We start from the raw sequence: 27,949 nt of genomic DNA, 5'->3' as shown, positions 1-27,949 counted from the left end.
CTAAGAGGCTCTTCTTTTACGCCTGCAGCCTCTGGAAAAGACGCGTGATTACGATTCTTATTCTATCAAGATTTACAATTGTCATCACACGGGCACTTTTTCTATCTTGAAGAGCGAACTAACCTCGTTTGATCAGAATAGGCGCGGATCATACATGGGCCTCCAGCTATATACTCTCTCGTCAAAGTCAACTCCGGTCAATACTATTAGTTAGTGGTGTCTTTCGGGGATCCATCACCTCGACGGTTCTATCGATATAGGCTTGAGGACTTCACCAGCTCACCTTGACGGACACATAAGACATCTAGGTCTTCCACGATAGATTGCCCCCTCAAGACAGGGAACATGTCAGAAGCCGAGTCGACACAACCGCCCACTGCTGCAGAGGTTCCTCAGGGAACGGAGGCACAGGCCCAAGCACCTCCTGCTCCTTCAACAGCCCCGGAGGCACCAGTGGCTCCAACAAACGCTCCTTCAGCACCTCCTCCATCTTCAGCGCTATCTGAAAATGAACACACAGCACAGACTGAGTCGCCGGCTGCATCTCATGCCGCACCACAAGCCGCGCCTCAGAGCACGCCTCAGACATTGCCGCATACGTTGACTCCGCAGTCGAATGGCTCATATTCATACTCACAATCGCCTGCTCCTCAGCCTCAACAGCCCCAGCAAAATACCGAAATTTATCATAGTACACCACCCGCTGGAACTGTTCCCCAGCAGCCCGCACCTATGAACCTCCCCTCGATCCACTCGGTGGACGGTCGGCAACAACAACTCCCACCACAACCGGCTCCTGCTCCTCAGACGACACAGGCGCCAATCGGTTCTCCGCTGCCCTCGAGTATGCCTCCCATGCCACCCATGGGCCAATATATGCCGGGATATGCGCCGGGAATGCCTCAGATGGGCGTTCCGCCGAATGCGCAGATGAGATACCAGATCCCAGGCGATCCCAGTAAAATGCTTTCAGGTGCCCGTCATAAGAAGGAAGTAAAGCGCAGGACAAAGACGGGCTGTCTGACCTGCAGGAAACGAAGAATCAAGGTAAGCCGTAAACTGGGCGGTTGGTGGGTGCGGAGAGGCGGGCTGTTCCACGCGAGCAGTCGCTTAGCTTGCAACAACACGCCCAAGCTTCCCAATACCCATCTCCGCCTTCACACGACCCCGCTATTTATTTTTCTCACTTTGCGCGCCCAACATCGCCCGTTCATCTGGAGCTGACCAGCAATTGCTCTCCTTCTAGTGCGACGAGGGACATCCGGTCTGTCGAAACTGCGTCAAAAGCAAGCGTGAATGCTTGGGCTATGATCCCGTCTTCCGGCCTCAACCAGCGCCATCTGCCATCCAGCCGGCTCCGAACCCCCCTCCATCTCTCGTCGTCGCTCCTCAGGAACCGCCACAATATCCTGGTGCACCACCTGGATACGTTCCTGCTGTAACGCAGCCTTTTGCTCCTTCGCTTCAGTCAGATTCGCCGACCCCGTCATTGGAACAGCTCGACTACGGATCATCGACTGCTATCGATCCGGCACTGGAGAGCAATACCATGTCCGCCATGGCAAACGTCCAACATGCTATGGAAGGCAGTCTGCAAGGGGCTGGAAACTCCTCTTCGGTCGGTGCTACTCCCATTTCTGATGGCTCCGCACTAAAAGGTTGGTATTCCCTCATGCGCGCACTGGATGCATTACCGCATTATATATCCCCCAAACTATGGAGATCTTTTTTTGCTAACTGGGTCTTTTTTCTTCCTAGCGAAACAAGTTAAGATCACAGATCTTCTCGCCCTCAGAGGTGTCCCGCCGCCGCCTCCCCATCCCATTGTCCCCATTCAGCAAGCGCGTTTGGACGAGATACAAGCAGTGTTCCTTGCCACATACGCGCCAGCCATCGACAAGTTCCTGGAAACGCGCTGGTTCCAGGACAAAGCCCTGTCTCAGTTGCTAACGAACGCCCAACTGATGGCCGAGTATTCTGCTCTCATTGACGCGTTCAACGATCGAAATCTGGGTGATCCAGCCGTGCTGTCAAGGGTGGAGAGTTTTGAGGCTTCCGTTGTCTGGCAGTCCATGTGCCTGTGCCGCAACTTGGCTAACAGGATGAACGGAAGTGCATCGCAAGACCCGGAGCTGATCACTGCTGCCAAGCGACTGGATGTCTTCGAGGCACTGGTAACTGGGGAATACCTGGACATCAACCCCCTGGCACAGCCCATAGTCCAACAGCCTCCACCCAATACCTCCAGTCTCGCTCTACAGCTCCATCAGAGAGCCGTTGATTTCTGGGGCGCGGTCGGGCACTTCCTGACCTTGCATGATGACGAGGCCAGCTCCGCGAAGGAGATCGACGACACCTTGGCGCGCTGCCGGACGCTTCTCGACACTTACGAGAATCGGGACGTCATTTACTCGATTGCGATTGCCCGCCATCTTGGGCAGCGCTGGGCCGATTTCCCTCGCAGTGTCCCACAACCGACGACTACAGATGAGAAGGATGCGGGCGCGAAGCTATTCGTCGCGCAGAAATTCTTGGAACAAGAGGCAGCCGGTAAAGGAACCACGCAGGTGATCAAGCGGATATGTGGCATGGTTGTCAGATCTTGGACCGTCTCTCGTCAGTAACAGAGGGTTCCAACGTGATGTCACCTTCGGCCTCCTTGTAAAAATGGGTTTCACTTTTTCTGATCATTCACGGCGCTCAGCTGGCTGCTTTTTCTGCCTTGGACTTTTGCTGTTTGCTTGTATATTTCTGATATTATGAAAGCCACATGGCCACAGGAGTTTGACATTTTGAGATATTTCTTCACATTACCTACCGGGACTGGCATATGGTAGGGCTGATGGCGTTTCCGTTGCTTTCTCCCTCTGGCTTTTGATTCTGGGAGGGAGAGGAAGAAGAAGAGGAAGAAGAAGAAGGAGAGCACTTGAACTCCGGGCGGGAAGGGTCTGATGTTTAGGGCAGAGTGTAATGTTGTATCTTAATCCAGCGCTCTGACCCGGTGTTGACAAAAAGAAAAACGCCGAGAAATTCGATCTGTTTCGTGATCCGTAGCCCAAGTCGTTGACCATACCGATATCATTCTTAACTTCTGTGCTTCTTACGGAGTAGAGTCCTCCTAGACCCCTCCACTAGCCTGTATGCAGTATGTACCTAGGTATGTACATGATGCTTTTAAGGTTCGTGTGAATGAGGAGGAGGAGGAGTAGCAGTAGTATCATAATTTAGACCATTAAACTAAAGTCTTGTCCGGATCCACAATCATTATTATATTATAGGTAGTATTATTGTTATTACCCCTCTTTCTGAAGTCGAGTTTAGAAGATCTTATAAAGGCTAGATGTCAGTGCGTTTCTTTTTACCCCCACTTCACTACAGATGCAATAACAAGAGGTTAATTATAATTAATCATTTTATTATTTAGCTCTCTCGGATGTTTCCTTGTTATCCGTTCCCTGGAGACTACTAGGGGTAGTTATATGCTTTAAGAAAGTTGAGTACCGCACGTAGATTTCGCCCAAGGTGGAGAAATATGGTATACTGTACAAATTAAACAAAGAGCAATTCATTCTAATTGAAAAAAGAGATAGTGATATTTGTTTTTTCTTTCTTTTAAGGATTTTGCGTCTAGGTAAACTAGCTGATATCCTCACTTCAACCTCCTACGTCACTGGCTGAACAATGGCTTCTTATTAAAGTTTAGCTGGTTTGGAGGCGTTTTCGTCCAAGACGTTAATTATCTTGGGTACTCTACTAGTTATCGTGTTGTTTCTATGGATATTATCCATGCTCTGGATTTCTTGGGGGGTTTTTCTTCTTTTTCTTTTTTTCTTTTGAGTAGTGCTTTGGCATCATTCTTGGTTTGATATCACTGCTTCTTTTACCTCAGTGTTATCGGAGCCGGAGTGATCAAGGGGGATAATGTGACTTGATAAAGAGACAGAGAGAGAAAAGGAAGTCCCCTGATTCATGGGATAGAAAAGACAGTGGCTGTGGTAAGGTTTAGAGTATCTAGGGAGGGGAGGAGAGACGGTGGCTGATGGCGCCATCTCAGACCGGGTAGAGAGAATCGAAGTTGATTTGATGCTGTTAACAGGATGGGATAGACGTCAACCCAAACAGTAGAACGTAATTATCTAGTCGCTTCTACCATAGATAATCATTTTGCTCGCCGTGTCTCTTCTGCGACGCCAAGTGGAGGTCTGCATACCGTAGGAAACCGGATGGCCCAGCTGAGAGGTATTTTCTGATAATCAATAACATCAACTGCACGGTACTTTTCACTTTATCCTTCTGTACCGATAGGCCTGCAACAGAGCGTTGCAACCTGAAGGGACTCGGCAGTGGGCACAATGACATTAATAAGTGCTCTGACCTCTCACCAGCAGGACTAGTTATGTTATGGTACATACATACATACTCTACTAATTACGACGCTGCATCCCAGGTACTGCTGAGTACATCATCCATGACTTCAAGTGTGTGGCTGCACGTGTGGATGTGGATATAGATGTGGCTATGAGGATCTATACAGTACTCTTCATGGCTACTACTACTAGTCTAGCTGACAATAATTGACTAAGTTCTCCATCAAGGAATGTTGTTATTCTCGTTGATAATCAATGAACGCAGACGTCAGGGAGAGATCGGCCATCGAGCCCCTCCATGACGCAGGGAGTGGATGAGAAATCCCCCGTTTGCAGAACTAACGAGAGTAGCGTCTGTTTCTTTTTCTGTCCAGACTGCTATCACTACTACTACTACTACTACTACTACTACTACTACTACTACTATCTACTGCTAACTCAAGACTCCAGTTAATTAACTAATCAGTTAGCTCTCTCGGTCCACGCTCACCCCCGAGATCCGATGATGTCGCCGACCCAGACGAGGGACAAAACCGGTCTTCTGGCATTTCGTCTATCTCGATGAACGCACACAGACACGAACACCACAATCCGGTCGTCCGAGGTTCCATCCTTCGTCACGGACCTGATCTACTCGACTCTAGTCATCACCATTCTCGCTCTCCGTTTGTCTTGTCTGTTGTTGCGGTGATTCTATGATTTCGCCTTTCGACTATCTTGCCTTTCTCGTCCCCTGCGACATCCCGAATCTCGCCAGTGCAGAAAAGCAACGGATATCTAGCTACTAATGGATTGGGGGCGAGGGGTTGATGCGGTCGACTCGACTCGACTCGACGCACGGCCACAAACCGCTCAGCATGCGCCAACTCCACACCTTGACGGGTGGAGAGAGAGAGAGAGACAAAGCCCTCATCATCACAGCCTTGACGTTCGGCCGATGGAGCCAGATCGCTCGGATGGCGAATCGTAATCGCTTCGATTCTCTCCCCACGGTGGATCCAACCTTCGTTCGGACGCTCACGTCGGGTTGTCACCCGCTGATCCCCAGAGCGTGCCTCAGGGCATCAGCCATGAGCTAGCTCGCTCTCTGGATCTATATATACCAGCCTTTGTTCCCCCTTCGTCCCAGCTACAACAAATTCGAACTGTAACTGATCTACCGAATACGGACTGCGTTGCTCTCGAGTAAATAGCAGTCGAGCTTCCTCATCGATCCACCGTTGCTCACCGTTCTCTCTTGCTCACCGGTTTTCCTTATCTCCTGGGACCTAGGACGGGCAGACGCAGGTCGCTTCTCGTCGAGCTCTCCAGATCCCTTCCACTGTGATATCATCATCGTCCTCGCCCACTGTATCATATATATATATCTATATATATATATATATATATATATATATATATTATCATTCTCCGTCACGACCAGCCCCGTTCTGATCGTTCCGACTGACCCAATAGCTCGGCTGTGGTCTCCCTGTCAACAATACTCACCTACAGGAAACGACTACGCAACCCTTCCCAAGATCCACCATGGCAGCAGCACAGAGTGCGGGTACTCCACGGATCCGCAGGCTATCCAGTATGGATGCCAGCCGTGGCGACCTCATCAGCGGACCGACCGTCCTGGTGCCTCCCAAACAGCTGATGGCAACCCTCGGCGATGCCAATGAAACCGCCATGTCCTTCGAGAGGGCCAAGATGCATCTCGAAGAAGCCACCACCTCGTCCGAAGAGGTCACCCCGCGGTCATCGTCTCCCGTCAACGCCGCGCAGCAGGCCGCGCCTACGGATCAGTATGCCTTCGCCTTCGATATCGATGGCGTCCTCATCCGCGGTGGGAAGCCCATCCCGGCGGCCGTGGAGGCCATGAAGGTGCTGAACGGCGAGAACCCTTACGGTATCAAAGTGTAAGAGTCTAACCCTGCCTCCAACTCCTTTTCCTTCCGTGACCATATGGATGGACGGCTTCAATGCCGTTTGCTAACCCATTGTGTCCCAGACCATACATCTTCCTCACTAACGGAGGTGGAAAGACTGAGGAAGAACGATGTATCGATCTGAGCAAACAACTCGAGATCGAGGTCTCCACCGGCCAGTTCATCTGCGGCCACACTCCCATGCGGGAGATGGCGGAGCGTTACCAAACCGTCCTCGTCGTAGGTGGTGAGGGTGAAAAGTGCCGTGAGGTGGCCGAAGGCTACGGTTTCAAAGATGTCGTTACGCCCGGAGACATTATCAAGGCGAAGCAGGACGTCACCCCGTTCCGCAAACTGACCGAGGACGAGTGGAAGAACTCCCGCGATCGTGATTTCAGCAAGATCAAGATCGATGCCATCTTCGTCTTCGCCGACAGCAGAGACTGGGCCGGTGACCAGCAGATCATTCTGGACCTGCTCATGTCGAAGAACGGCCAGCTAGGCACCCGATCGGAGACCTTCGACGAGGGCCCACCCGTCTACTTCTCTCACAACGACATTGTCTGGTCGACGTCGCACGAGCACGTCCGCATCGGCATGGGTGCTCTGCGAGCATCTTTGGAGACGCTATTCAAGGCCGTCTCCGGCAAGGAACTGAAGACGACTGCCTTTGGCAAGCCCCAGCTCGGGACTTTCTCATTCGCGACTCGACTCCTCCAACAATGGCGCAAGGACGTCTACGGCATCGACAAGCCCCCGCAGACGGTCTACTTCGTCGGTGACACTCCGGAATCTGACATCCAAGGCACCAACGCGTTCAACGACTCTGAGCTGAGCGACTGCAACTGGTACTCGATCCTGGTCAAGACCGGCGTCTACCAGGACGGCACCATTCCTCGCTTCCCTCCTAAGAAATGCGTTCAGGACGTGTTGGAGGCAGTAAGATTCGGAATGCAGCGCGAGTTCGTCCGGGCCATGAAAGAGAAGGTCTCCGGCGATGCAGACGAAGAGGAGAAGAAGGCTGCGGAAGCTGCCCTTGAGGACGAGGCTGACATCGACGACTAAGCCCACCTCTCAAAATGCCGAAACGAACTGTCTTATTTTATGATATTGATTACTGCACATTACATCATGATTCGAGGACCTGTATTTTGCCATATTCTTTTTATATTTCAATTCTTCTCCGATCTATCTACCCATCCGCGAGACTCAAATCTGTTCTTTTTCCCATTGATTTCCGCGCTGGGATTTTCGCGGTGACAAAGTGAGAAAAGACGCCACAAGAAGAGGGGAAAAAAGCAGTGAAAAGAAGGAGAATCGAACTGGACGGCGCCCTGGCACGAATGAGATGTTTCTCTTTTCTGGCATCAGATTACCATCTCTCGTCGCTTTTCACTTTCCGTCTCGTGGAGTCTAGGCTTTTTTGTGTGTCGTGTCGTGTCGTGTCGTGTCATTTCGGTTTTCCCTTTTGTTATTTTGGCTCATGATACCGCTTGCTGCTCTATCCTGTATGTTACGTACGTATGCGCATGTGTGCTGAGTCGTCGAATGTTGTCTGAAGAGAGATGATATTGGTCGTCTCTGGCAACAGTTAGACATTGGACTTGGACTTGAACTTGGGATGATAGGATCATAGATAGATGGTTATTAGTATTAGTATTAGTATTATTATTATTATTACCTATATTTTATAGTATTTCTATAACTTTTCTTGGAACGGAAACGATGAATTAATTCTAGAAGAAACGACAGTCTCAGCTCCCGTCTTTGGATTACTATCTTGTTTTTTAGTAGGCGAGATATATGTTTGTATACTGGAACATTCGTCTATTCTATTCTATAGTATCCCATCTATCATCGATCTTACAAAAATGACTATATCAACTTGACGGAGAAAGACAAAGATAAGAAAACTGAATCGCTCACATGCAGGCTCTAGAACAGGATCAAGACATCTAACCAGAAAAGAAAAAGAGAAGAGGCAGCAAAATACAGAAAAGAAGAATGATACGAGTGTCCCCGCCGAAAACAAAAGAAGCGTTTGGCCGGCCGGTCTCTTCATCCTGCTCCATTAGGTAAGTATGGGATATACAGTAGACCCCGCATCACCCATAACAGAGTAAGATCACAACCATTATCTCCGAGCACACAATGCATGTAACATGTACATGTTGCATATGATAAAACCCTTCTTTCCCGTAGACCCACGCGGGGTAGATACACATGGTGGAGTGATGTACCCCGGATTTTCAAAGACGTCTGTCTGTTGGTTGACAGGAACAGATGACAACTCGGAATAGACAAAACGGGAAAGCCGGTCGTACTCTGCTTTGGGGCGGATGCATATATAGAGTCGGAGCAGAATGTTCCGCTCGCCAGCTTCCTGAACTCAACATGGGGCTGAAAGGGGAACCAAGGACCGGGCGAGGAAATGGACGACGGTTCATCACGCACGGACAGAAAGATCTGCGTCGTCTGGGCGAAGTCCGGGGTAAACCCTGCCATGCATGGAAACAGATCGAGGTCGAAAATATCGCTCATCTATACTCCGATGCTGTCGTGAGGTTTTCTCTATCCTCCTAGATGGACGCCTTGGGATGGGGGGAGCAGGGATCGGATCGCTCCGTCGCCGGTCATAAGAATACAATATGTAGGGACTTACTCTGCGAGGAGCAGACGCGGGTCTCCTTCAGCCTTGAAAGGCAATGAGATAGACCCGCTGAATAGGCGGAGTGGCTGCGATCAACGTTCTTCGGGGAATGCCGCCGTCTCCGCACCGTCCGAGAGAACAGTTTGTCGGCATCGCCGTGGGGAACGTCTCTCCGCATCTTGCTTACTTCTGAACGCCGATGGTAGACGGCTGAGGTTACGATTACCCAGAACCATCCTGGCATGATCTCAAACACAGCATTGTGTTTGGTCAGGGAGAGTTCGCCGTGTTTCATATCTTGAACTCTTGGTCCAGCCAGTGCTTGATGACGAGCTTGCCCTCGTCAAAGGCTTTCTTGGGCATCCGCACGATGATCGCAGCATGGCTGTGGCGGCTATTGTGGATAAACACCGGGTACTTGCGGAATCCAATCGAGTTCAGCGAGTCGATAATCGCAAACTGCGCCGGCGTGAGGGCGAGAGTCGGGAACTCAGAAGTCTGCCGGCCAGCTGAAGACACAGAGCCCTGGTCCTCCACGTCGCTGTCTTCCACACTGTCTACATGTTCGACGAATTGGTTTCCCTCTTTTTCATCCATCGCAGTCTTCTCACTGAATGACGACGTTGACCGGTGTTTTGAAACCCGCCTCTCATCCGCCTCACTGGAGTCGGAAAGGTACTCCTGTTCCTGCGTAGCGTTGACATTCTCAAAGACGTCTTCTACTGCATTGCGCACATCCTGGACAATCAGAGGTACTCGATATCCCCCAAAAGTGACGCCAGTTTTGCCCTCCTCGTGGAGTCGAATTCGCTTCTGACTGCGGAAGTTCTGGACGACCGAGTTGAGAAGAAAGAGAATCGAGCCGATGGGGACAAAGATGAGGATGAAGAGCAAGAAGGGTACTTTGAGAAGGGCATTGACGCACTGCTGACGAACCCGTGCAAGTGCAGAGGGCATCTCCTTCTCGCCCTCGGGAAGCACGTGCACGTCGGGGTTGATGACGACCGGTTCATATCCCTTGATGTAGTTGAAGTTGGTGTTTTCGGGGTCGACAAAAGGATCCACTTTGGAGACACCGGTGGTGTAGAATACCGTGGAGCGATCGTTGACGATGTTGGCATATACGCAGCGGTTCTTGAATTTGGCTAGGCCGCGTATGAAGATACTATCCGGGTCGGCCAGGACGCTGAGCAGCGGTTTACCGGTATCCCGGAATGAGTCGATCATGAACAGTTGCCTGCCAGACATCGAAAGGGTCCGCGCCCCCAAGACATTCCAAAGATGGTTTTGGATCCCCTTCTTCGGCGTCCGCACCCCGACGTGTGGTGAGACGAACGTAGTGAAGTTCACCGGTTCCAGCTTGTCTAACCATCCTCTCGAGTTGAGCAATCCGACGGCGTACCTGGCCACCAGGCCACCCAGCGAGTATCCCACTATGCTCAACTTCTTGATCTGGTATCCTTTGGCCGCCAACTTCTCCAGGGTCTCCTCGATCTCATATGCAACGCGCTCGCCACCGAGCTCGATACCGTCGTAGGTGAAACTTCCCGCATTGCGCTTGGCGGCAAGAATGTAGAGAGTATCCTCCTTGTATCGCTCTCTCAGCGCTGATGCCACGTAGTTCAGGTGCGATGGGTTGCCCCAAAGACTGCCGGGACGGAAGAGAGCGATTAGCTTGGGACGTCATCGTAGTGGCGGACCAGGAACGACTTACCCATGGACCAGAACGCAGAGATGGTCTGCCAGAGGCTGTTTATCCGGAGCAGCTATGATATCTGACTCCATGATTCTGCAGAAAATCGAGTTTCGATCGAAACTCGAAAAGGCAAAAGGCAGCGCCGTGGTGGGTGATGTTAAACCTGCTGCCTTGGGATCTGATAGACAATCAACTGGCGACACGCCCGTGCAACTACGCACGATTTTCGGCCGTGTCGGGGCGGAACTCGGGGTTTTGTCTTGTTTGCAGCGGGAGTCTTGGCACCGCTCGTCCTCCGCAAAATAACAACAGATGATATTAAAACCACCCTGGCTGGTTGTCTGTCCTGCCCAAAAAGAAACAGAGAGTCGACTCTTCTCAACAGATATCTGTGTGAATATCCCGCAGAGCCCAGACTACGTGTCCCTTCTGTCGCGTCCTTCACTATCTCAGGGGGGGAAAGCAAGCAAATGCAGCGATAAGTAACCGTCGCCTCCTGCTAGCCAACCAAACGGGCCAAGCTTGGTGTTATCTACGGAGTCGCGAGGGCAATTACCAGGCTCACTGTGCAAGCTCTCAGGGCAAGGAGCAGGAACGAGAAGAAGAAACCAAGGGAATTGTCGACGGTCCTTATATCCTGCTTGTCCTCGACCGTGGATCCGCTTCCTTTGCCTAGAACGGTAAGCTGTCTTGTGCGTTTTCACCCGCTGAACTACTACTGTACTACTCTCTACTGGATTTCCGTGACGGCACGAAAACTCCCGCTCCTCCTATCCGCTACCTTATCTGGCCAAGGAAAAGGGACAGAATCACCCTTGGCGCACACGGTGTACTAGGCAGGATCCACGGATGCCAGCAGCAGACTGATTTTTTTTTTTCTTTGTCCCGTTGCTCCAAAGTCCAAATCGACCTGTGTGCGGTTCTCTGATTTCCACTGGGTTTGGTTGGGCATCAAATTCTCCCGTTTCCCCATACGGACGTTTTGCGACCGTCTGGCCGACTCCATTATTTAACTTGTTGGAAGCTTCCAGACAGACGAGCAGGAGAGCGCCGCGCTTATTATTGTGGGTATCAGCGCAGCCAGCGGACGACAACCATTTCTATTGCCCCTCCATGCGGTCTACTTTTACTTCTAGTTCATCATGTTTACCCCACTTGGATTGTTTAAGGATGTACCTTGTCCGCAGGGCAGCAAGTGCGCCCTCTTGACCTGCATTTTCTCTCACACAGATGTCAGTCCTGCCTCCGTGGCGGCTCCTGCTCCAGCAGTGACACCACGTGCGGCTGACAACGATGCCACCTTCAAAGAAGCCCCGCCATCAAAGCGAAGAAAGACAGAGGCATCCACTGATGGCGCTGAGGAGAAGAGTAGATCGTCGTCGCTGACGAACATCAAGAGTGGAAGAGATCAAACATCCACCGCCAACATAGCGCCCGACGCAGCTAGGCGGGACTCATCACAGACGCCAAGCCGAGATGTCAAGAGTCTCCAATCGATCAACAGAGGTGTTTCCCCTCCTCCAATACGAGCAGCCTCCAACCCGAAAGGAAGTACGGCTGCAGTCAAAGACACGTCTCAGCCTTCTGGGGCATCACCAACGCGGATGCCCCCGCGACAGGCGCCCAAGGAATCACTAAATCCGCGCATGATAACTAAAGCGCCGGCATCCCACGCTGTCCGGTCAGCTATACTGGCTAAACTTCATTCGGCTATGGTTGCCTTGAACGAGAAGGTTGCCAAAGATCCAGACAGCACAAAGAAAGCTCTGGTCCTATCCAAGGATGAGTTGATAACAATGGCCTTGGATGAAGAAGAGAAAGCTGCCAAGGGCAATCCAGCTGTATACGCCAATGTAATCAAGCTGAGGATTGTAAAGCTCGGGAAGATGAGCAAGGAGGACTGGGAGAAGGAAGTCACAGCACATCTCAACGCAAGATATTACAAGATTCCAACAAGCCAGAAACCTCAAAATCCCCAGACCTTTACGACGGAATTGAGTGAGAAAGAAGAGATCGCCGTAGCATCCAAGCTCATTACGCCATTGATCGGTCGAGAAAAGTTCGGGTACGTGACGAAAGCGCCGTCCCAACAGGAAGTCGAGTCCGCAAAGGAGGGCGTCCAGTTTGCCAAAGGCTTCGAGAGCTGTGACCGGTGCGGTGGCCGTTTCCAGGTCTTCCCAGGGCGTCGTGAGGATGGCACGCTGGCAACGGGGGGACAGTGTAGCTTCCATCCTGGGAAGCCAATATATCCCTCCCGGAAGCAGACAGATCATATCACTGGTGACCGACCAGCATACTTACCATGCTGCAACGAGACTGTAGGCACTTCTGCTGGATGTACGAAAGCAGAGTATCATGTTTTCAAGATATCCGAAGTGAAACGTCTAGCGTCAATCCTCCAGTTCGAAGAGACTCCTCCACAACCCGATAAAGGGCCGTTGCCGCCTGTCTGTTTTGACTGCGAGATGGGTTATACTACACTTGGGCTCGAGCTCATACGACTGACTGCTGTCAGCTGGCCCGAGGGCAAAGAGCTCGTCGATGTTCTTGTCAGACCAATGGGCGAGATCCTGGATCTGAACTCCCGTTTCTCTGGCGTTCGGCCGGAGCACTATGCGAATGCTATCCCCTATGGTACATCGCCTCCCGAACAACACGATGTAGGATCTGAAGATGGGGAGACAAAGGAGACTCCGTTACAGGTCGTTGACTCTCCTGCTGCAGCGCGGGCGCTGCTCTTCAAGTTCCTCCAGCCAGAGACTCCCTTGATTGGACATGCCATTGATAATGATCTTAATGCCTGTCGAATCATTCACCCAACGATCATTGACACTGTCATGCTATACCCCCACCCCAGAGGTCTTCCAATGAGGATGAGCCTCAAAGTCTTATGTAAGAGATACCTCGATAGAGATATCCAGACGGCTGGCGATAAAGGGCATGATTCGAAAGAAGACGCTAGGGCTACCGGGGACTTGGTCAGGGTGAAAGTGGCAGAGACATGGAAGATGCTCAAAAGACAAGGCTGGACCATTGAAGGCGACAAGCTTGTTGCACCACCAGGCGTGGATCAGAAATTGAACACTGGCAGAGGTGTGCTTGGGCCTGGTGCCGGGCAGAAGAGGAAAGATCCCACACGGACTGAGCCATCAACATAGAAATTTCTCATATTTCCCGGCGTTCTAGATAAGCCACATGATACCCATCTCTTGCATACTTCTTGCATACATGGCGCTAGCATATATGATCATCTACGAGTGCGTTTTTGGTTTTAATGGCCGAAGACTAGTTATCTACTTCAATGCACGGATGTAGATTGAGGTTTAAGGTGGCTGAATTCGTATCTATCTATCATTCATAACGTCATGAATAGGAACGAATTGTTCGTTGATGTTGAAACTCGACCCAGATCCATCAACAAGGCGCAGGTGTCACCACGACCATCTCTGGCCGACGGCTCCCACCATGTTCACCCTGCCTCTGCGGTTCCCAGTATGAATCGATATCCAACTCCTCAAACTAGCGATGTACCGACACTGTCGTATATACCGCTTTTTGACCCCTTGTCCCTCGGTCTTTCCCGCGAAAGTCCTGCTCGTTCATGCCCTGGCCTCCATCTTTTCCCATGTGGAGGGACGGGGCTCTGACCAGCAAGCCTGACGGGTTCGTAGCTTCAGCTTGAAGGAGAAATTTACTCCTCCTCCTCGTCCTCAGCGTCGTTGACGACGTTGTAGAAGCGGAGCTCGTAAACACCCTTGGAGGTGGAGACGACGCGCAGCCAGTCACGGAGCTGCTGCTTCTTGAGGAACTTCTTGGTCCTGTATTCACGATATCATCAGCCATCTCCTCCAATACCGATGTCACCCTGGCGGTCATGGTTACGGTAGTCGAGAGGGGAAAAGTATAACGTACAGGTACTTGAGGTAGCGACCAGAGAAGGGGATGTGAGTGACGACCTCGATCTTGCCATCGCCAGACTGGGAGATCTGGACGTTCTCGCCAAGGTTGCCGACACGGCCCTCGACCTTGATGCGGTCGTGGAGGAACTTCTCGAAGGCGGAGACGTCGAAGATCTTGTCGCTCGCGGGCTGCGAAGCGTTGATGACGTACTGTGTAGCAAGTTATGTTAGTTATCTCCATCATTCTAGGTGTGAAACATGAGCCACTTGAGTATAATAATGTCTTGAATTACCTTCTTGGTCACCTTCTGGGCCTTCTTGCCAGCACGAGCCTATTCATATCCAAAGACGATCAATTAGCCTACTGTTCCATATGTCGAAATAATCCCTGGAGTTCAGCTTCCCCAGCGCTCGCTTCTTATCCCAACTCGCATCTTCTTCAGCCATCACACCCAAGAGCGACAGTAATCACTACTCAATGCGACGACAACATCGAAGACAAAATAATGTGGACAAAGCTCGCGCGGGAGAAACACCTCCGTGGGGGAACAGCAAAGCGGTTTGCAGATGATAATCAACGTACAGTAGCGGGAGCCATTGTGACTGATGGTAAGGTCGAGTGTCGACTTTATTGGAACTTTTCAAAAAGACGGTCGCAAAGAGGTGAATATCCTGCGCCTTTTTTTTGCTTCGGGAGAAGTTGGGTCTTGTTGGAGTCGCGGGATTAATCTTGCAACGGTGGAGCCGCTACTTCATCTCGATGTGCGCTTGCCGAATAAAGTTGCGTGTTAGGGCTAGGGCACAGGTACAGGGTTAGGGGCGGGATTTTCAGGTGATCCGTTGACGGGGCATGGAGGCGAAGACAGTTTGATGCCTTGTCATATTCAGGCATCAAGATACCTCGCTTGACGAATTATTAGCGAGGTGACCTCACTAGCGCCGCACGGACCACTCGCCAAAGAACATAAATACTCCTCGAACCCGCCGTCCTTTGGAAGTTTTTTTTCTTTTCTTTTCCAGCTCTCTTTGCCTTTTGGCTTAGATCAAGTGTAGTATCTGTTCTTTTCAGTTTAATCTCTGAAAGTGTCCTAAGGGACACAACATTGATTAATCTCATTTTTGGACCCCGCGGCGGAGCCTCTGTGCTTGCGCATACTCCGCCGCACAGTGTCATCGGGCTTACACTACCCCCGATTGACGCGAACCACCCTTTTTTCATCAAGATCGTCGGCTTGTTCCGGCGGGTTGGAGAAGAAAGTCGGTTTGGAGGAGTAGATAGCTTGTGCTTGCAGTAGAATCTCTGGTTTTGTGGAAGATCTGGGTCTGCGGTATGGAATGTCATCGAATGTTGATGGGTTGGTGTGAGTTCGTATAAGATTCTATGGTGGTGTACTCGGTTTCCTATCACCCTGAGTTTGGCAGGGTGGCTGTACGCAGAATTATTTAATGCGATTACACAAACTCCTACAGTTGCTGTCATCCTACTCCTCGGTTCGCTCCCATAACATTTAAACCAAACCCTGTAAAGAAGTTCCAACCTCCATTATTTGATAATATTGCCTCGAGTATATCGCCCCTCTGCGCCAGATACTATCATCACGTGATCGTTGCCCCCGCGGAAGTTTGACACTGCATTCGGTCATCGTCCTCTTTGCGAAGCCAGCAATCGTCTCTATCCTCAGCCATGGGTTCTATTGTGCTGCCTCACTTGCGCACTGCCTGGCACGTCGACCAGGCTATCCTCAGTGAGGATGAGCGCTTGGTTGTCATCCGCTTCGGCCGCGATCACGACCCAGACTGTATGTTCCCAGACCGCGGCTTACCTCGCTCGCCTCGCTGCAATGCGATACTAACTCTTTTGATATAGGCATGAAGCAGGATGAAGTTCTATACAAGATCTCCGACAGGGTCAAGAGTGAGTGGCGTACCAAACATCCTTCTGCAGAACCGGTGGACTGGCGCTAACAGCTTTGGTTTATCTCAGACTTCGCCGTGATCTACCTATGCGATATCGACGAGGTACCCGAATTCAACACAATGTACGAGCTTTACGACCCGATGACTATCATGTTCTTCTTCAGAAATAAACACATGATGTGCGATTTCGGAACAGGTAAGCGCAGGCCATGAGAGAACAGAGATCCGTGAGGATGTGGCGGGCACAGACAGAGACTAACTGGGGGTTTAGGTAATAACAACAAATTGAACTGGGTGCTCGATGATAAGCAGGAGTTGATCGATATTATCGAAACGATCTACAAGGGTGCGAAGAAGGGTAGGGGTCTGGTGGTCAGTCCAAAGGGTAAGTCCGCATGTTTTTGGTTCTATGCTCTTTCCCTTGGCTTGGTGCTAACAGCATTTCCTTTGCAGATTACTCTACCAGATACCGATACTAGAATCTTGATTTTATCGTACTGTTTCCCTTACACGGTCCGATCATGGAGCTTATGCAGACGAGGGAATGCAGGCGAGGGCTACGGCGTATTTATGACTTTGTTTCAAAAAGGCAAGCTTGTCATCTCAAAACCGATTTAGCGGGTTAGATATTCAGGTCATTATTAATCGAAATCAATCTTTCAATGCAGGTTCTGGTATGTCATTTTTTGATATATGTTCTTCACTGTCCAAGTAAGCCCCCCTCGTCAACTTGGGAACTTTCTTTTTATGGGGAAGGAGCTAGCTAGTATGTCGCCACCTTACGGATAGTTGCTTTTGGCGAGCAAGGTCACTCTACGTAGATACGCGTAAAAAGTACGAATATCGAGGAAAGCAGTTTGCTCTCAATATCTGCTGCTTCGGGGGACAACTAATTCGTTACTAACTTCGCAGGGTCTGGTTCATAGAAGGTAGCCTTCATATTTGTCTATATAATCGTATCTGTATCTTTCTAAAAACTTCCGCATGATACTGCATTGATGAGAATATGATAAGCGAATGGTTTAGTTAAATGACGTTTGTCAAAGAGTTAACTCTGCTCGAGATCTATACTCACCGCCAAGCCTCCCCACAAACGTCACTGGTTCTTCACTGCCCGATGCATTATGTCAAGATCACCCTAGCATAACTAGATCCCACGTACCTTAAAGATTACTGAGGTACAGAAAAAATGTACATCTATCAAACTGTATGCACGATCTAGAATAAACTAACTAACTGGACTTGGCAGTCTCAGGACAACTTGTCCACTCGTTTGCGCTGCACGAAAACATCAGACCTCATTTATTTTTCCCGTGCGCTAAAAAAGCTCCAACCAACAACATCGAGCGCCAGCGAAAATGATTGACCCATCTATTTTTGAGAGTCTCCAGGAGAAGATTGATGCGGAGACTGCTGTCCGTGATGTGAGTGGCCTCTCTTCAACCTGAGACTCATTGAGAAGTCACTTGGCCAAGGCAAAGCTCAGACTACACCAAAGACCTATTGAATGACGCTCACGACTATTCATGAATGTAGGAACTCCAAGATATTGTGCAGACTCTTGCACGCAGAGGTGTGTTCTGTGTCCCTGTCATTATTCCATTCCTGCTCAGAATCGTGGGGTGATAGCTGGGCTCAATTGAGCGTTGGGATTTGAGACTGACATGTCCGATACTGGGTTGCAGGAAGATCTACCCAGGCTATTCTTTCAAGGGCACATTCTACGCCTTCTGATCAGCGTATGTTTCTTCATTTTCACTTTTATCTTCCCCTTTCCTTTTGTCGCGGCTCTTTCTCCAGTTCTATGAAGGGTTGGAATGGATGCCACACCCTCACTCGATTTCTAGCTGATGGGGAATGGCTGACAATACAAAAAGTGAAACCCGTCCTCGACGATGCTACCAAGGAGATTCTCGCTCAGAAAGAAGAGGTTACCAAACTAAAAGCCATCGCCTCTCAGCACCCGTTTTACAAATATAACGGAGTATGGTCGCGCGAGCTGCAGAACCTAGTGAGTTATATACCCGGTGATGACGATCCAAACCATAATCTTGGGCAATTTTTAATTGACACGGTTTCTGTGAAAGGTGTACTCTATCGAGCTGTGCGCCTGGCTTGGTGGCCTATCAGAATACAAGAGCTCGACGTCAGCTTCGTTTATGACGATTGAGGACGTCGGCAAGTTCTTGGATAGTAAGAAAGTCCTAATCCGAACTGCTATGCATTGCGTTTCTATTGTGAAGCTGACTGTTGTTGGCAAATCTAGTCCCCGTCAACTTGAAGGAGCGGGATGAGTTCCACCTCACGATTGAGGAGTATCTCCTTGCATTGATATCGATGGTCGAAGAGCTCGTGAGTTTACCTATTCTCCTGGTCACTGTTCTTTGGCGTTCAGTTCGACCCTTTTTGATGATTTTGCTAATACATAATAGGCACGTCTGGCGGTCAATTCCGTCACCCTGGGCGATTACGGTCGTCCACTTCAGATTGGAAACTTCATCAAGGATCTATTTGCAGGTTTCCAGCTACTAAACCTGAAGAATGACATCCTGCGAAAGAGGAGTGACGGAATCAAATACAGTGTAAGTTCTACGCTCCCTGTCCGAAACCGTCGTTTCCAAATAGTTCGGGTTGTGTCTACCATGCACGCTGATTCGCTGATGGAATCCTTCTCTCGCTGCAGGTCAAGAAGGTCGAGGATGTCGTATATGACCTGTCGCTACGAAACCTGGTCCCGAAGGGAGCAGGAGCAGGATCGGCATGAATCCTATCATGTCGTATGGGTATAGAAGAAGCCCTGCCCATTTGATGCATAGCAGAGATGCCGTGCGTTGCTGAGACTGGAACCAGTCAGATCCCGGATTGAAGCGACATCGTCACCGGGAAAGGATAGAAAGCAATAATAAATGGAGAACAATGGAGAAATCAATCACAGATGCATTTCTGTCAATTTGTGGGGCAAGATGCAGTTGAGCTGAGATGAGATACAAATATCGATACATTACTCCATTTGATATATTCCATCATAAGAAATAAAATACAATCTCGGTGAAACAAGTATTCAGACGTCGATTGTCAGGTATCATAGCTTCCCTTTCGGTCCTGTCACATCACACCAGACGTAAGCAAGACCACATCATCTCCCCCTTAAGCGGTAGCCTCCTCCTTCTTACCAGCCTCTGCCGTCAGGATTCCCTCCTTTTTGGCCTTCTCGATCTCCTTCAGAATCGTGTCCTGCAAGCTCTCCGGCTTCGTGGTGCTAGCCCAACGACCGACAACCTTGCCATCCGCAGATATCAGGAACTTCTCAAAGTTCCACTTGATGCGCTTCAAGCCCAACATACCGGGCTGCTCGGCCTTCATCCACGTGTAGACAGGAGCGGCGTTGTCACCGTTGACGTCGATCTTGCCCAGCACGGGGAATGTCACGCCATAGTTGACCTGGCAGAAAGACTGGATCTCATCGTTGGAGCCCGGGTCCTGGTTACCGAACTGGTTGCAGGGGAATCCAACGACAGTGAAGGCGCCGGGTTCCTTCTTCTGGATGGATTGGTAGAGCTCCTCGAGACCCTTGAACTGCGGGGTAAAGCCGCACTTGGAAGCGGTGTTGACAGCGAGGACGACCTTGCCTTTGAAGTTGGAGAGGGGGAACGATTCACCCTTCTCTGTAATATGAGAAGAAAAGTCAGCGCGAGAATCCAATTACCGCAGAAAGCGCGTGCATGGACTCATCCCATGAGCACGTGCGGGGAGACGCGGGGGGGGCAGGCAGAAAAAGGGAATCCAAAACGTACTGTCGACGGTCTCGAAGTCGAAGAAAGTCTTTCCGGACGACATGGTGCTCGAGTTTGCGATTGCGATCCGACTATGACCGCTGAATGTGCGAAGCTGGTAGTTTAAGCTCTTCTTTGGAGCTGACTGCAAGGTAGAAGAAGTAAGCTGAGGGGAGACAGATGATGTAGGTGACGTCGCAGTCGAGTGACCCGAGCTGATAATCAAAGAGATCGAACAACGTTCAATCAGTGAGGGATTCGCGATCCTAGCGTATAGCAATGGAGAAGCGTGATGAAATGACAATTTCGAGGATGAGCGCATTGTCCTGAAACTTGACCGAGGCTCCGGGAGGTTCTTATATCTGCGGCAACTTTGGGAGTTTGCCTAGGAACCCGTGGACTAAGTAATCAACTACCTAGGTTAGTTAGGTAGTTAACTAACGCTCCCCGGGGCTTTAACTAACCTAGCGCCCGGACCCTTGGGAGTGGAAACTGCAAAGTGTCAGGGATCAGCCCAAGGCCCCGTCGCTGTCAAATTAGTGACTTTTTCATATTGATTTGGAATTCTCGCAATCGATCGTGTCATCCGATTCGAGGGGCATGGAATAATCGCTATTCTACCGGTTTATTGTATTACCAACCCTACGTTCATGCACGTGGCGTATGTCAACAGTAGAATAGATGGGCCTTGTCTCGACGCCGTTTCAGATTTCAGAGTCTAGACGGCTAAGAAGTTACTAATGTGCTGTAAGAGCATTATTCCGTCTGTCGTTATCTCCAATGCTCAAGAATCGGGCTGTTCTGGTCTCACCGTCTCATAGACCCCTCTCCCCAGCTTACTCCAGAGATGTCTCTGGCTGCAAAACCGTTGCGACCGTTAAGATCGACACTGCATGACTAGCTATCCCTGCCAGTCAGACGGATGGTTACGGGTGTAACAGCACGATGTAATCGCTGATATATCACATTTATGTGGACTTCATCAAGAAAGCCGGTTCTGTAGTGTAGCGGTTATCACTCCGGATTCTGATTGTATCAGGATCTTCCGGCAACCCCGGTTCGATTCCGGGCAGGACCTTCTGTTTTTACTCTTTTTTTTTTATTTACCCTTTCATCCATCCAATATTCAGTGTTTCTTCGATCTCTATCGAGAATGTGCTTGAACATGAATAAAGTTTGCTTAGAAACATTGCTGTTCAACTAAGATTAAAGCGTTCTGTATTTATTGAAGATCATACAGTGGAGCCAAAATAGGAATGAATGTCCATATATTGTTTTCTTTTCATCAGGTACCCCGAAACAATGCGCATTCGCTGTGATTTCGTCTTCAGAGGTCATTAGCTCGCTTCTATATCTATTCTTCCCGGGTACCGATCCCATGTAGGGCCACAGAATTTGGCGGAGTCATCAATGTCTCAACGGAGGACGCCGTAGGGGCAGGCATGCCCCCCAGGCCTGTAGCCTGCGACAAGGGAAACAAGGGCACTTGCATCCCTTTCTTTTCCTCGATATGATGCCTCGCTCGTTGGAAAGAATAGTGAATCCCCGTGTCCAAGGTCTAGGCCGTCCGAATACCCGACCAATCTGGAGAGAGACTCGCCCGACACAGATCCAATGGGGAGTGTCCAGCCAGAAGCTGCACAAAGTGCAGCGAGTCTTTCTGTTTCACTTTTCAAATATGCATACTCCGAAGCATATCTCACTTTCCCAACTCCTGCTTCAAAACATCCACATCCAACTCCTCCATGACTCCCAGCACGACACCGAGACTCTCCATAAAGCCGTTCACTGCAACACGTAACATACGGTTCGTTGTCGCGCGATACGTTGTTTTTAGAACTGTCTTCGCTTCGTCTGCTTCCTTGCTTTCAATTGCAGCTGCCTCGTCCGGCGCGGCCAGCTCAAAGTCCCGCCTAACATATGGCGAGAGTTCTTGGTCGACCTGTAGAGCGCGGAGGGCGGAGGACGCTAGGCGGTTGGTAGGGAGGGGAAGTGAGATGGTTCTGGTTTGTATATATGATTAATAACATGATCTTTGCATAGTTAAGCTGCCTTCGAAGGGTCTTGACGTACAATGAGTAAGGGAACTGCGACTCGGATACTGGTGCGGCTGCCATGTCGCTGAGTGCACTCGTAGGTGTAGGGACGAGTTCAAATTATTGAATCCAGGGTCAAGAGAACGTTATATTATATCACGTTTGTACAGCAAAACTGCAATTTCTTCGCACACTGTAGGGAAAGGTTAACTTGGAGTCTTAACTATTTCTCATGGTCTTCCCCTCCAAGAGCGTTGGTGGGGAAGAACGACTGCTGAGTCATCAACAGACGACGATCGACGCTGAGCTCTCCTCTCCTTCCAAGATGGCCTCGAGTCTCTTTCTTCTCCCAGGTCACTAACTCTATGCTAACCTGATCTTACAATACATGAATTTGCTCGAACGGACCATATCCGTCCCGTCGGTCAAGATGTCAAGATAAGCGTCTGCCCAGGCACGATGATCCACCGTTCGTTCGAGATCTCGAGATCAGCCCAAGCATCTTGTTTCACTGCTACTTCAGCATCTGGAGTTCCACGAGATTAACGCATCGCAACAATGGAGTAGATAAAGGGCACCACGAATCGTCAAATCGGTTTGATTATTACTGCATTAAGAACGGTATCGTCCATTAAGCATAATGAGGCCTATCGCTAAAAATATCTACAAAAAGACCCTAGCGCACCGCCACTGCGATCTGCGACCTGAGAAGGGAAAAAAGAGAAGATAGTACGGAGGGACTCCGCGGGGGAATGATATTGATCTAAACTAGGCGTCTAAGTATCAAACATTATACGCTTAGTTGCTGCCGCCAACAACGGGGAGCTTGCCGACGAGGGGAAGGCCCTCAGTGGGGAGCTGGAGAGCACCTGTTGTTGATTGTCAGTTCAACGGTTCAATGGCTTCCTTTATTATCTGGAACCATGAACTTACCGGACTGGAGACCCTGGAGGAGCTGGGTAGCAGTCATCTCAGCAGTGTTGACAACGGAACCAGCAGAGTTGAGGATCTGGAGGTCACGCTTGACAGGGGCAACGGAGCCAACGGTGTCAAGGACAGGGCTGAGGACAGGGTTGGCAACGGAGCCAACAGTGCCGGCAACGTCACCGACGGTGCTGCCAACGACATCACGCTTGACGGGGGCAACGGAGCCAACAGTGTCGAGGACAGGGCTGAGGACAGGGTTGGCGACAGAGCCAACAGTGCCGGCAACATCACCGACAGTGCTGCCAACAACGTCACGCTTGGCGGGGGAAGGGGCAATGTTGCCAACGGCTGGACGTCGGGTTAGATTCGACTCAAATTCTCTCGGTAGCGGAATCATGGATGCTTACTGTCAAGGACAGGGCCAGCGACGGGGCTGGTGAGGCCACCGACGGTGTTCTCGACGTCGCTGACGGCGCTGCCGACGGTGCCAAGAGGACCGAGCTGACGCTTGACGGGGAGAGCGCCTCCAACGTCTAGATACAAATGAGCCTGGGTTCTTCCTTCTGGAGTTTCATTCAAGACTTACTGTTGACGATAGGGCCGGCAATAGGCTGGGCAACACCCTGGACAGTGCCGGCAACGTTGCCAAGAACATCGGCGGGAAGGGTGGTCAGGCCATCACGCTTCTGAACGGGGGCGAGCTTGACGAGCTCAGACTTGACGGCAACAAGGTCGGAGTGGACGGTGCTGAGGTCAACCTGGCCGGTGGCACAGGACAGAGTCTGGCCGACAAGACCCTGAACGTTGGCGAGGACGGTGTTGACGTGGTTGAGGGTCGCGTCGACGGTCGCAACGGGGAGGGCGGCCGAGGAAGCGACGCCAGCAGCGGCCATAGAGGCAACGATTCCAGTGAACTTCATTGTTGCGGTTTGTTTAAAGGAGTGACTATTTCAAAAAAGAATGTATGAAGTCGGAAAAAGCAAAGGAAGGATCGCTGAGAGAACGACTGCTTGTTTGGAGAAGAGCCGTTCATGGCTCCGACTCGATGAGCGGTTATATACATATCTACCAAGTCAACTAAACAAGGAGCGACCCCTTTTCGGCGCTTTGTTACACAATCGTCTTCGAGAAGTCCTTCGTCCAATCTTCCTAGCGCCCACAAAAAGCCTGATAGATCGCCAGTCCCGCGAGGCCGGGAAATTGGATAGGCCTAAACTGTCGCTGGGATCGGCAATCCCAAGAGTTGTGCTGCAATTGTCGGATCAGCAGCCGTAATAGCGATATACCTGATTTATTGCTATAACGGATCAAGCCTTCCTCAGGCTAAGCTTTCCGTCAGTGTAAGGAAAGGGGTCCGGAGGACCAAGCGCCCAATGTCTTGTGCTTGGTGGCTCACAAGCGTGCTTCCTGGAAGGGCATGAATTACGGAGTAGGCCATCAAGGTGCGGCTTTTCGGCTTTTTTCTTTCAACTGATAACAGCATCAGTCTGTTTGCCAGAGGATTTACTGCTTGTATCGCAGCCGTGGTTCAGAAAACATTGGGAGGGCCATCTATTGACAGCGGCAACGATACTCGTATATGGAATAACCTGGCCCAACAATAGTCGCTAACAGCAGACCCGGCGTATACTCTAAATCCACGCGTTGTCGATCGCGCCTATCCGGTGCAGCCTCATTTGCCACGGGGCGTCCCATGTGGTTCCTATGCGGGGAGAGACTGGGATTTCCGGCGTGAAAAGGACGGCCCGTTTGGCGCCGGCCGTTTAGCGGACGTTTAAGGGACGTCGATCTGTCAACAATAATAATGACTTCACCCGCGACAACACGGGCCTCCACCTGTCGCGGATCCGTATTTCTAATATCGGACAGCGCTGCCCCTGACCTGTCGAGACGTTGGCATTCATAAGCAGGCTTCATCAGGCCCTTATACGAAGATTATTCCTTTGGTTGCTGCTCGCGACGGTCCTGGTGCTATGGCACAGAATCAAGGGGGACTCGGGGAGCACTATGGAGCCCTTCTTTTGAAACAGAAAGAGATAACTATTCCGTAGATTTTGTGGTCACTCCGTACGGCTTAGCGCTGGCACCGGCCCTTTGGGTAATCTGCAACTGTCGCACTATTTCCGCTTCTGTAACAATATGGTCTAGTACTCTTATTTGTCCCTTTTTGAGGTATTTCTGACTTGGAACGCTCGAATACGAAGGTGTCCAGGGCAGCATGCATGTCGAGATTTGATCTGGAAACGGAATAATTTCAATACCAATAGCCTCCTACCCCTGTCGATCGTGTCCTGGGAATGACATCGTGTGTTCGCGGGTGGAGGTTTGGTCGCTGCAGGAACAGTTGGGCCTTGGGGGCACCGTCTTTTTGCCCCCGAACAGCTGTCTTATTATTGCGTGCTATGACTAGAGGAAGCTCCTGTTGAACACCAGTGCAGATGATCTACACTCCATAATGTGCGCTGGCACACCTGGGTGGTATCAGAGATAACGATCAGTGACCGTCTCTCTCACTACGAGTGATCAGTTCTGCTGATCAGTGACGTTGGACGGTGCTGCACCACATGGCAGCGCTGGGAAATGTTGCTTGATATGTTCAACTCATGCTTCGGCATAGGAGTTCGAGTCTCCTTGCCGTCTTCTGATGGTAGACAACGTCTTTTTCTCGGGCCGATAATATGCCTACATTTCCTCAAATCCTCGATGGCAATGCTGGAAATCAAATTGGCGGTCAACACTCTTCCGCGAAACGCATCCTAATTGTTGTTAAAATAATAAGGCGACAGCCGTCTTCGGTCCGGTTCTTAGTTGTATCGAGCTTTGCCCATGTTTGTGGCGAAGTTTTCTCAGATCTTCTTCGCCGCTAGTCTATGGGCGATGCTCCCCGTCGTTCTCAGCATCTGATAAAGAGCTCTTAGCGGCTTTTGTCAATAGGATGTGCCTCAGCAGCCTTACAAGCCGGGTTCAGACCCTTTGACTGGATTGGTTGGACCATCTTGATCTGTTAAGTCCAGGATTTCTCCGATTAGTTGGGCGAAAGCTACAACTGCCGTGATCTATAACGCCGGCTATGCCACCACTATTTCCGCTGCAACGGCCGCTGTTGCACACTACTAGATAGGGTCGGCCGAGAGAGTGTGCAAGAGAGCCCAACGGCAAGCAGTGGTGCAGATATCTTAGGGGCCGATCTGCTGACATCGAGGATGGGATCCAAGAACAGCCATCTTTCTACGGAGTACGGCAAAATTAACTCGCTTTTATCTTCGTCAATCTAAAGCTCCATTGTCCACTATCCCACAGCACAGGGAAGGATAACTAGAGTATGTGGAGCATCTCCATCCTGCTTGTTCGGGAAGCACGGATACATGGAAAGTTGCTGGTCTTTACCCCGATCAAGATAGTCAATGGTGGCGGAAATCAAGATGGGGGCCAATCCATATCTCTGCCAGATTATCTACTGGTTAAAGGGGCATGGAATAATAGACTATCTTACTATGGTACGTGACTCCGTAGATCTGAGCAACATTCTAAAGACCGTGCGGACGGCTGATGCAACCAATGCATCTCTGCTTGCGCCGAATAATAGCTCCATATTGCGCCACACCACCTATTGATAAGGGCAGATTCTACGGTATAGTCAACTAGATAACTAACTACTCTGTGCGGAGTAGTGTATAAAAAAGAGAAAGAAAAAAAAAAAAACACTGAGGGCAACAAACTGCGACTTCCCCGTTGACAATAGTCTAGTCACATTTTTTCTGGTGAGAAAAAAATGTGAAAAAAGAAGGTCCTGCCCGGAATCGAACCGGGGTTGCCGGAAGATCCTGATGCAATCAGAATCCGGAGTGATAACCGCTACACTACAGAACCGGTTATCTTGGTGTGGATCGGGGCATCTTCATCTTATCAAGCTAAGGTAAATCTGTGATGAGTTCGATAGCCTGTCAAAGTTTTCCAGAATCTCCACAGTTCTTCCTTGCCCACATAGAAAGAAAGAAATTGGTTATCGAATTTGGTTATTTGTTCAACAAATGCTATTCAACGGCTTAAAAAGACCCTTCCCTAAATCTCTTCGTCTAATTATACATCTCCCACAAAGAACCTAGAATTCTTCCTATGTATCGCAGCCATCACACATCTCTAGGGAGCAAAAATAAAAGGAACTCACTGCCTCTACGAATCCCAATCGGGATCTTAAGAGTCAGAAGGAGTCCACCACTCAGGTCCTGCCCGGAATCGAACCGGGGTTGCCGGAAGATTCTGATCATCAGAATCCGGAGTGATAACCGCTACACTACAGAACCGGTTCTTGTTAAAGCGGCGAGTCTTTTGAATCTATTAATCAGAGATTCAGAACTAAGTATGTCGGACAGTTCGTACTTGTGGTTACTCGAGATGGTAGAGAATATGTATGCTTTTCTGGTGTTTGACAGCGGGTAGTTTGTTATTTGCGAGGGTCCCTATAGTATTGAGTGTGTTAAGCATTGCTATTGGCTTTTCATGTAGTTCGTGGAGGGGTGGTCTTTATTCGAAGTAATTGAGAGGGACTGAAGGGCTGTGTACCGTAAATATATATCTGGAGATAATGTATGTCTATACACTGTTGGTACTACCACCATCGCAAACAGATCAAAGGATATTAGTATGCATAGTATCGTCAAGAACAAAGTACAGTGATGACCCTACGAGCTGCATGGGTATCATATACTAATCTTGGATCCTTGCACAGCGAGTCCGGATAACGAGGCCTAATGGCCAAAGTTATCGTTCG

General features: G+C 50.1%; 11 protein-coding genes and 3 non-coding genes across 14 annotated transcripts; 6 read left to right on the top strand and 8 right to left on the bottom strand.

Annotated features, from left to right (window-relative positions):
* The first annotated feature begins 150 nt into the window (after positions 1-150).
* Positions 151-2,717, top strand: C8Q69DRAFT_26032 (hypothetical protein). The gene is made up of 4 exons (XM_028626680.1): positions 151-209; positions 301-1,047; positions 1,247-1,658; positions 1,759-2,717. Exons 2-4 carry the CDS (start codon positions 346-348, stop codon positions 2,622-2,624), a joined length of 1,980 nt encoding a protein of 659 aa, XP_028489086.1. The 5' UTR covers positions 151-209; positions 301-345; the 3' UTR covers positions 2,625-2,717.
* A 2,953-nt stretch (positions 2,718-5,670) lies between these two features.
* C8Q69DRAFT_25948 (phosphatidyl synthase) lies at positions 5,671-7,519 on the top strand. Its single transcript, XM_028626668.1, has 2 exons — positions 5,671-6,271; positions 6,364-7,519. The coding sequence occupies exons 1-2, from the start codon at positions 5,895-5,897 to the stop codon at positions 7,343-7,345; spliced, it is 1,359 nt and encodes a 452-aa protein (XP_028489085.1). The 5' UTR covers positions 5,671-5,894; the 3' UTR covers positions 7,346-7,519.
* A 1,502-nt stretch (positions 7,520-9,021) lies between these two features.
* On the bottom strand, positions 9,022-10,943 carry C8Q69DRAFT_25621 (putative lipase/serine esterase). Its single transcript, XM_028626626.1, has 2 exons — positions 10,645-10,943; positions 9,022-10,578 (listed from the first exon to the last, which is right to left on the bottom strand). Exons 1-2 carry the CDS (start codon positions 10,713-10,715, stop codon positions 9,222-9,224), a joined length of 1,428 nt encoding a protein of 475 aa, XP_028489084.1. The 5' UTR covers positions 10,716-10,943; the 3' UTR covers positions 9,022-9,221.
* An 825-nt stretch (positions 10,944-11,768) lies between these two features.
* Positions 11,769-13,959, top strand: C8Q69DRAFT_489616 (putative RNA exonuclease Rex3; the record flags this gene model as incomplete). Its single annotated transcript, XM_028632110.1, has 2 exons — positions 11,769-13,260; positions 13,291-13,959. 2 exons carry the CDS (start codon positions 11,769-11,771, stop codon positions 13,782-13,784), a joined length of 1,986 nt encoding a protein of 661 aa, XP_028489083.1. The 3' UTR covers positions 13,785-13,959.
* On the bottom strand, positions 13,945-15,275 carry C8Q69DRAFT_451177 (putative 60S ribosomal protein L22). Its single transcript, XM_028629473.1, has 4 exons — positions 15,109-15,275; positions 14,819-14,857; positions 14,539-14,735; positions 13,945-14,444 (listed from the first exon to the last, which is right to left on the bottom strand). The coding sequence occupies exons 1-4, from the start codon at positions 15,121-15,123 to the stop codon at positions 14,318-14,320; spliced, it is 378 nt and encodes a 125-aa protein (XP_028489082.1). The 5' UTR covers positions 15,124-15,275; the 3' UTR covers positions 13,945-14,317.
* C8Q69DRAFT_25817 (hypothetical protein) lies at positions 15,229-16,107 on the bottom strand. Its single transcript, XM_028626654.1, has one exon. It carries the CDS (start codon positions 16,003-16,005, stop codon positions 15,442-15,444), a length of 564 nt encoding a protein of 187 aa, XP_028489081.1. The 5' UTR covers positions 16,006-16,107; the 3' UTR covers positions 15,229-15,441.
* C8Q69DRAFT_25667 (component of the U4/U6.U5 snRNP/mitosis protein) lies at positions 16,108-16,972 on the top strand. Its single transcript, XM_028626634.1, has 5 exons — positions 16,108-16,324; positions 16,393-16,440; positions 16,510-16,638; positions 16,714-16,827; positions 16,896-16,972. Exons 1-5 carry the CDS (start codon positions 16,210-16,212, stop codon positions 16,919-16,921), a joined length of 432 nt encoding a protein of 143 aa, XP_028489080.1. The 5' UTR covers positions 16,108-16,209; the 3' UTR covers positions 16,922-16,972.
* A 540-nt stretch (positions 16,973-17,512) lies between these two features.
* On the top strand, positions 17,513-19,398 carry C8Q69DRAFT_25694 (Translin). Its single transcript, XM_028626636.1, has 9 exons — positions 17,513-17,633; positions 17,692-17,866; positions 17,979-18,015; positions 18,128-18,181; positions 18,320-18,453; positions 18,530-18,635; positions 18,709-18,794; positions 18,875-19,024; positions 19,126-19,398. Exons 2-9 carry the CDS (start codon positions 17,801-17,803, stop codon positions 19,204-19,206), a joined length of 714 nt encoding a protein of 237 aa, XP_028489079.1. The 5' UTR covers positions 17,513-17,633; positions 17,692-17,800; the 3' UTR covers positions 19,207-19,398.
* A 191-nt stretch (positions 19,399-19,589) lies between these two features.
* On the bottom strand, positions 19,590-20,279 carry C8Q69DRAFT_502963 (glutathione peroxidase Hyr1; the record flags this gene model as incomplete). The annotated part of the gene is made up of 2 exons (XM_028632443.1): positions 19,590-20,107; positions 20,237-20,279. The coding sequence occupies 2 exons, from the start codon at positions 20,277-20,279 to the stop codon at positions 19,590-19,592; spliced, it is 561 nt and encodes a 186-aa protein (XP_028489078.1).
* Positions 20,280-21,208: 929 nt separating this feature from the next.
* Positions 21,209-21,293, top strand: C8Q69DRAFT_t22. The gene has a single exon. It is a non-coding gene; the product is annotated as a tRNA-Gln (tRNA).
* A 461-nt stretch (positions 21,294-21,754) lies between these two features.
* Positions 21,755-22,540, bottom strand: C8Q69DRAFT_25569 (transcription factor Pcc1-domain-containing protein). The gene is made up of 2 exons (XM_028626619.1): positions 22,289-22,540; positions 21,755-22,218 (listed from the first exon to the last, which is right to left on the bottom strand). The coding sequence occupies exons 1-2, from the start codon at positions 22,330-22,332 to the stop codon at positions 21,915-21,917; spliced, it is 348 nt and encodes a 115-aa protein (XP_028489077.1). The 5' UTR covers positions 22,333-22,540; the 3' UTR covers positions 21,755-21,914.
* Positions 22,541-23,049: 509 nt separating this feature from the next.
* Positions 23,050-24,098, bottom strand: C8Q69DRAFT_440530 (hypothetical protein; the record flags this gene model as incomplete). The annotated part of the gene is made up of 4 exons (XM_028628662.1): positions 23,050-23,120; positions 23,185-23,526; positions 23,586-23,711; positions 23,765-24,098. 4 exons carry the CDS (start codon positions 24,096-24,098, stop codon positions 23,050-23,052), a joined length of 873 nt encoding a protein of 290 aa, XP_028489076.1.
* Positions 24,099-26,963: 2,865 nt separating this feature from the next.
* Positions 26,964-27,048, bottom strand: C8Q69DRAFT_t6. Its single transcript has one exon. It is a non-coding gene; the product is annotated as a tRNA-Gln (tRNA).
* Positions 27,049-27,399: 351 nt separating this feature from the next.
* C8Q69DRAFT_t5 lies at positions 27,400-27,482 on the bottom strand. Its single transcript has one exon. It is a non-coding gene; the product is annotated as a tRNA-Gln (tRNA).
* Between the last annotated feature and the right edge of the window lie 467 nt (positions 27,483-27,949).

This window comes from Paecilomyces variotii (genome assembly GCF_004022145.1).
Source record: "Paecilomyces variotii strain CBS 101075 chromosome Unknown C8Q69scaffold_1, whole genome shotgun sequence".
NCBI classification, from domain to species: domain Eukaryota; kingdom Fungi; phylum Ascomycota; class Eurotiomycetes; order Eurotiales; family Thermoascaceae; genus Paecilomyces; species Paecilomyces variotii.
This window is presented reverse-complemented; position numbering and strand designations above follow the sequence as displayed.